Source organism: Condylura cristata, unplaced genomic scaffold, assembly GCF_000260355.1.
Source record: "Condylura cristata isolate star-nosed mole 26May11 unplaced genomic scaffold, ConCri1.0 scaffold00017, whole genome shotgun sequence".
Taxonomy (NCBI): Eukaryota; Metazoa; Chordata; class Mammalia; order Eulipotyphla; family Talpidae; genus Condylura; species Condylura cristata.
The window spans coordinates 8,012,683-8,019,946 of NW_004567118.1; the positions used below are offsets into that span (position 1 = coordinate 8,012,683).

The window sequence follows — 7,264 nt, forward strand, 5'->3', positions numbered from 1 at the left end:
GTGTGTGTGTGTGTGTGTGTGTGTGTGTGTGTGTGTGTGTGTGTGTGTGTGTAGGGGTGAGGTGCAGACTCCTGCCTCCGTGTAGGGGTGAGGTGCAGACTCCTGCCTCCTGCTGGGGACAGAGCTGAGAGCTGCAGCTGCCTTGCCTGGGAGTGGGTTTCCTGGGCTGGGCAAGGAGAGGCATGCAGGCCCAGCCCTGTGTGCACGCCCAGCGCAGACAAAGGGCAGTGTGGCGGGGGCTCCCGTTTTGGTGTCTGTCAGGGTGCTAGGAGGACTAGTCTCCCTTGGACCCGGGTTTGCTTTGAGCACGAGGCCTGGCCTGAAGCTGTGGGGTGGGCAGTGGGCTGGCCCTGGCCCTCCCTCAGCCGGGGCATCAGAGATCTAGTAAGGGTCCAGGGCCTCGCGCCTTGGGAAACCCAAACTGGTCTTACCTCCAGGGAGCTCACACTCTGAGGGGGAGGCGGTGGGCGTACAGACAAATGAGTTACAAAGCCGGCGTCACTGACAGTAAGTATTGGGTTAGTCTTGCGGAGACTTAGGCGTTAGTCCCGTCCCCGCCTCCTGGGGCCGTGGCGGCCACATCTCCTCTCTGGGCTCAAGGCGCTCCCGCACCAAAGGGTGCTGGTGGCCACACCTCCGGCCTCCCCTGCTGCCGCTGCTTCTCTTGCCTTCTGCCCTAGCTGACAGCGTTGTCTCTGAGCTGCCCTTCCCGCCCTGCCGGCTCATTCCGCATCATCCTTCCCTTCAGGTCTTGGACCTCAGCTCAGACATCGCCTCTGGGAAGTCGGCCCTGACTTTCTCAGCCTGGGTATTCCTGCTCTCTGCATTCCCAAGCTGGACGGTGACTGTCTGTGCCTTCTCAGTGGGACGCGGGTAGGTCAGGAGATTGCGTTCTGTGCCTGGCATAGTGCCTGGCTCAGAGAAGGCCCTGAGAAATGGGTGTTGAATGAGTCAAGCTACAAAAAATTACAATATGAGAGGAAAGTGAGGGCTGAGAAGATGGAAGGGATAGATTTGAGCTAGACCCAGGCAGAGGAGGGGGAGCCCAGCAGGAGGGAGGCAAGTAGGCATTCCTGGGGTTCACGTTCATATCCCTTCCTAAAGACAAGGACTGTGGGGTTTGTCTGCCTGGCTCATCCTGGCTCCCCACTTGCCGCTGTGAGGTCCTCGAGTCACCGAGCCCTCCTTGGGAGCTTGCTTTCCCCATCTAAGAGGAGACAGCAGTAGTTGTGTCCTTGGAGTGTGAGTGGGAAGCTGGTGAGCATGTGAAGTTGGCCAGGCCTGCAGGAGAGCAAGTAAAATAAGAAAAATACAAACACGTGCCCGTTGATGGTTGTTCCTGGCAGCGGGACACCTGCCCAGGCCTTGAGAGGCCAGCCAAGTGGACCCCTGGCCCTGAGTTCCGGACCCTCTCTTTCTCAGACCCATGTGGGGCCCCAGGACACAGCTACCCCGCTGAGAGCACGAGGACCCAGCCTTGGAGACGGTGACCTCTCGTCAGTGGCCCTCGGCCCCCCACCTCCAGCTGGGGTGGGGGCCACCCACCTGCGGGTCCCCAGCCATGACCACCTCTGCACTGCGGCGCCAGGTGAAGAACATCGTGCACAACTACTCTGAGGCAGAGATTAAGGTGCGCGAAGCCACCAGCAATGACCCGTGGGGCCCCCCCAGCTCGCTCATGTCGGAGATCGCCGACCTGACCTTCAACACCGTGGCCTTCGCCGAGGTCATGGGCATGCTGTGGCGGCGGCTCAACGACAGCGGCAAGAACTGGAGGCACGTGTACAAGGCGCTGACGCTGCTGGACTACCTGCTCAAGACCGGCTCCGAGCGCGTGGCCCACCAGTGCCGCGAAAACCTCTACACCATCCAGACGCTCAAGGACTTCCAGTACATCGACCGGGACGGCAAGGACCAGGGCGTCAACGTGCGCGAGAAGGTCAAGCAGGTGATGACCCTGCTCAAGGACGACGAGCGGCTCCGGCAGGAGCGGGCCCACGCGCTCAAGACCAAGGAGCGCATGGCGCTGGAGGGCATGGCCATTGGCAGCGGGCAGCTGGGCTTCAGCCGTCGCCACGGTGACGACTACAGCCGCTCTCGGGGCTCCCCGTCCTCCTTCAACTGTGAGTGACCCCCGGGGTGTGTCGGCGTCTGGGGCGCCAGGTCTGGGGCCGAGGCCGAGCACCCCCTGACCTCAGAGGGAAGTCGTGAGACTCAGTGATAAGGACCACGACAGGGACCAGAGGCAGCACCCAGTAGGCACGCGATACCTTAGCGGAAGCAGTAAAGGCATCGCGCCGGCACCGCCATCCTTACCAGTGCGGGGAGAACGGCTGGCGGAGACGCAGAGGCTCTGGCGTCCAGTCCAGGCCTCACTCCACCCTCCCAAGCTGCGTGGCCAGAGCAGCACCTCTCTGATCCTCAGTTCCCTCATCTGTAAAGCGGGGCTGTCTGGTGTCTCAGCTGTTTGACGAGAATTACATGAGGCCACGTCTAGGGCTGTTCCTGGCCCTGCAGCCAGGCCCATGGACATGGAGCTCCCTCGTGGCCTTCCCCTTAGACCCCTCCCGCCCCCGGAGGGCACATCCCAGGGAATGGGGGCCGACCGAGCAGCTCTTGCCTTTCCCCCCCAAGCAGTGATCTGAGATCTACAGTCACACATTGCTTAGGATAGGGGTACATTCCAAGAAGTGAGTTGGTGGGTGACTGTGGCTTTGTGCGAGCATCATGGGGGTGGGGTGGGGGGCGTTACACAAGCCTCTTGCAACAGGGAGTGAGCAGCCCGCTCTCTGCTCACCCAGCTGCATCGCACAACCTGGACGCCATCGCAGCCACCGTCCCTTGTTGACTGAAGTGTCACAGAGCCATGTGTGACTGTGCTCAGCAAGGTCCTCCTTTCCCGGAGCCCGGGTAGCATGCCGACAGAGTGATGTGGTGTTAGTGCAGTAGAGAAGAAACCGTACAGAAAGCGCCAAGCACAAGGCCTGGCCCCTGGGCCTCACCTGCCAGTTGTTCCTTCCCCGCAGTTTCGCCCTCTGGGCCTTGGCTTCCTGCTGTGTGTTGTGGGCTTGGGGTGGGTGGGGGACGACCTGTGGGCAGCTGGGTGTTTACAGAGCCATGATGGTCGTTGCAGCATCCTCCTCATCCCCACGCTACACGTCGGACCTGGAGCAGGCCCGGCCCCAGACCTCAGGAGAGGAGGAGCTGCAGCTGCAGCTGGCCTTGGCCATGAGCCGGGAGGAGGCTGAGAAGGTGAGGCCACGGCTGGCTGGGCTGGGCTGGGCTGGGCTGGGGAGGGGGCTGTAGGAGGAGAGTGACCCGGATGTCCCAGAGCCTTTACTCCTGGCTCTTCTGCTCCGGGCACCAAAGCCCCAGTCCTGTTCCAAGGATAGTGCTGGGGCTGTCCGCGCCCATGGATATCCCGGCGGGGGCTCCCTCCTCGCCTCCAGTCCTCTCGGTGAGCCTGGGAAGGCCTGTGAGTGTGCAGTGGGTTGAGGGCACCTTGCGTCTCACAGGCCTGCTTCTGCCGTGGGAGTGACGGGGGTGGGTGCTAGTAGATTCACAGCAGCAGGCAGAGAGATGTCGTCCCTGCACAGCACGGTCCCTTGGCAGGGTGCAGGCACAGCCGCGAGATCATCCTCTCTGCCATCAGCTCTGTAGACCCAGCTAGACTGGCCAGAAGTAGCCGCCTTGGCGAGCACTCAGGGAACCGAAAAGAAAAGGATCAGTCTTGGTTTTCAAACTGCATCTCGCATGCAGGCCGGGAGGCCGCACCGCCTCGCTGTCTCGGGACCGGCTCCCCACACCCACTCCGAGTGGGCCTTTCTTGCTCTCCGCCTCCTTACCCACACAGCGCTGTGCTGCCCTTCGGCCCGGAGTGGGAGCCCTGGGCCAAATTCACCCCTCTCTCCCTCCCTCACAGCCGGTGCCCCCGGCGTCCCACAGGGACGAGGACCTGCAGCTGCAGCTGGCTCTGCACCTGAGCCGGCAGGAGCACGAGAAGGTAGCGGCCGGCCGCGCCTCCTGCACTGCCGCTGGGGCTGGTCTGGTGGAGGTGCTGTGGGCACTAACAGGCTCCTCCCGCATCACCTGCGGTCCTGCTGCGCTAACCTCTCGCCACCTCCCGCCCCGCGCTCTCCTTGATGCCACCCCAGGTCCCCGCAGTCCCGCCCGGCCTGCTCAGGCTCCTGAAGCCCGCGTCGTCTTCTGCAGGAGGTGCGGTCTTGGCAGGGAGATGACTCCCCCGTGGCCAACGGTGCTGGGGCCGCAGTCCGCCGGCGGCGGCAGGACAGAGAGGCCGAGAGAGAAGAGGCTGAGGAGGAGAAGCTGAAAACCAGCCAGGTGGGAAGGGGCTGGGCTGCTCGAGGTGACAGCCCTGGGAGTGGCAGGGGGTTGCTACCTGTAAAGGTGTAGAATAGCGCTTGGCCTGTAGAGAGCCCTACCTAAGCACTTACTCAGCGGAATGGGGTGAAGGGCGAGTGGCAGCCCCCAGGCCCAACCAGAGGGGCTGGTGACCGAGCGGCTGGCAGAGTGGGGTGCCAGGAGTCTTGATGCCGGCTCCTTGCATCTGCTGCCACTTCCTTGATGACGGGGGCACAGGGCTGTCTGGGCCTTGTTCTCCTCTCTACAGGTCTTGTTAGACAGACCCAGCTCTGCCACTCTAGGGTCATATGATACTGTGGACTCAGGCATTGTGTGCTGAAAACATCTTGGGCCCATATGGTCATGACCCCCTGATGACCTTTCGGTCGGGGGCGGGCCGCCTATCACAGCGATCCCTAGGGTGTAGTAGGCTGTGGCACCTTGTTTGGTGTGAGTGTGCACACTGTGATGTTTACACAATGAAATCACCTAAGGACAGACCCATTTCTCAGAACCTGTCCCCGTCGTGACACAGGCGATGCGTGACGACACTTCCCCAGAGGAGGGGAGCAAGGTCCCCCTCCAAGCTGTCCATGCTGCTTCTGGGGTATCTCTGCCCCCTTCCAGCCCATGTTTCTCCTGGGAGATAGGCTCTTTGTAAGATCTGGCCTTTGTCGCTGACAGGCTGAGGAGCAGAATGGCTGAGGAGGGGCTCAGGCGGGCCTGGGTTCTTACCCCAGGACTGTCTCTCCCTGACTGCGCCCTGTCAGGCAAATTGTTTCCCCTCTATTATGTGTAAAATGGGCACATCACTACCTGCCCTACCTCCTGCATGCGGTTGTTATGAAAATGAGACACGAAATGGATGAGGAAACATTTTATAAACTGGAAAGCTTTGTGCAGAGGTGAGAGGTTATTAATAGATGTTTGTGGAATGAATAAAGGCGAGAACCAGCTAGAGTTTGGCGGGCAGGCCAGGGCCACCCTCCCCCCGCCCCACCCACTTCTGAGCCACAGCTGTCTCCTCCCTTTACAGTCCTCCATCCTGGACTTGGCTGACATCTTCACACCTGCCCAGGCCCCGCCCTCCACACACTGCTCCGCTGACCCGTGGGACATCCCAGGTGGGCGTGCAGGGCTGCAAGAGGCTCCCAGGCGGCCCCCAACAAGTTCCTTCCTTTCTAACCTCTTGCTAGTACCCCCTCCCAGTACTGAGGGCTTCTGGGCAAGTCACCCCCTAAGTCCCCTCTGTGACATAGAGACCTGTGAGAAATGGGGGCACCCCTGAAGCTCTTGGGAAACACAGACATATTCTTTTGTTGTCTCTGATCACCCTGGCTTTTCCTGCTCCAGCCCACCCCCGTCTGGGAAGATGGTTGGAGCTGCCCCTGCAACCAGACCATGGGGGTCCAGTTCCTGGGATAACTGGTTGAATGTAGGCTCCAGCTTGCAGGGTGGTCCTGAGTCAGTACCCCATCTATGAAAGGGCTCCCACTTTGGTCTGGGCGACCAGGAAGGGTGCCAGACTTGGGGTGATGTGGGCCTGCAGTGACTGTGCTGTCCCCATTTCAGGTCTCAAGCAGAACACAGAGCCCAGCGGTTCCTCCTGGGGGCCTTCTGCAGATCCCTGGTCTCCTGCTCCCTCGGGGAGTGCCCTGTCTCGAAGTCAGCCCTGGGATTTGCCTCCTACACTCTCCTCCTCTGAACCCTGGGGCCGGACCCCAGTGTTGCCTGCTGGACCCTCTGTCACAGATCCCTGGGCACAGAACTCCCCCCACCATCAGCTCATTGTTGGGGCTGACCCTTGGGGGGCCTCCATGGAGACCTCTAACACACCTGGTAAGTGGAGGGCCAGAAGGTGTAGGTGAAGAGCTGGAGGACCTCAGGGTGCCCCCTCCCTCCAATGCTAAGGGGGATGGCACATCCTACCTATTAATAGGGGGTGCTTGCCTGGAAAGGGGGTCACAGCAGAGTCTGACCTTCGTGTCAGCCCATCTCTTTTCCCTTTTTCCTGGCTAGCCCTAGGTGGTACCTTTGACCCATTTGCCAAACCTCCAGTATCCACGGAAAACAAGGAGGGGCTGGGGTGTGTGCAGACTGTGCCCTCTGAGAAGCCCAGCAGCCCCGTGGGTAAGCAGGAGGCAGGGGGACACGACTCTGGGGAGTGAGGGGGCACCCAGAGCTGGCCTCTGCACTCTTGTTCCCACAGCTGTGGCCACCCCGTCTCCACACCAGTGAACTCTACCGTGTCTCTTGCAGAGCTGGACCTGTTTGGAGACCCCATCCCCAGTTCCAAACAGAATGGCACCAAGGAACCAGATACTTTCGACCTGGGTGTAATGGGGGAAGTGTTAACCCAGCCCAGCAAGGAGGCCAGAGCTTGCCCGACCCCTGAGTCCTTCCTGGGCCCCTCAGCCTCTTCTTTGGTCAACCTTGATTCATTGGTCAAGGCACCCCAGGCGGCAAAGACCCGGAACCCCTTCCTAACAGGTAGGTCAAGCCCTCATCCCCGCCAGGTCTCCATACCGGGATGCGGGATGCGGCTGGCACTCTGTTCTTCCTTCCGAGCCCAAGGGGCCAGAGAATCTCACCCCCTCCTTCTAAGACCCTAGAGCTTGCTCCCTGTCATTAAGAGCTTCAACCCCCCACCCCTCTCATTCCACAGGCCTAAGCGCTCCGTCTCCCACCAACCCGTTCGGGTTCGGCGGCGCCGAGCAGGGCAGGCCGACCCTCAACCAGATGCGCACCGGGTCGCCAGCGCTGGGCATGGCGGCCAGCGGGCCGGTGGGTGCGCCCCTGGGCTCCATGACCTACAGCGCCTCCCTGCCCCTCCCGCTCAGCAGCGTGCCGGTCGGCGTGACCCTCCCCGCCTCGGTCAGCGTCTTCCCGCAGGCAGGCGCCT

The 7,264-nt window shown here is 61.5% G+C and overlaps 1 protein-coding gene across 1 annotated transcript in view; it reads left to right on the forward strand.

Annotated features, from left to right (window-relative positions):
* Positions 1 to 7,264, forward strand: part of EPN3 (epsin 3) — a 12,652-nt gene that overhangs the window by 956 nt on the left and 4,432 nt on the right. The window contains exons 2-10 of the mRNA XM_012726057.1: positions 749 to 873; positions 1,423 to 2,123; positions 3,134 to 3,252; positions 4,213 to 4,341; positions 5,399 to 5,486; positions 5,935 to 6,201; positions 6,382 to 6,492; positions 6,622 to 6,852; positions 7,028 to 7,258. Coding sequence (XP_012581511.1) covers positions 1,562 to 2,123; positions 3,134 to 3,252; positions 4,213 to 4,341; positions 5,399 to 5,486; positions 5,935 to 6,201; positions 6,382 to 6,492; positions 6,622 to 6,852; positions 7,028 to 7,258 — 1,738 coding nt within the window. The 5' untranslated portion in view covers positions 749 to 873; positions 1,423 to 1,561. The remainder of the gene's footprint in view (positions 1 to 748; positions 874 to 1,422; positions 2,124 to 3,133; positions 3,253 to 4,212; positions 4,342 to 5,398; positions 5,487 to 5,934; positions 6,202 to 6,381; positions 6,493 to 6,621; positions 6,853 to 7,027; positions 7,259 to 7,264) is intronic.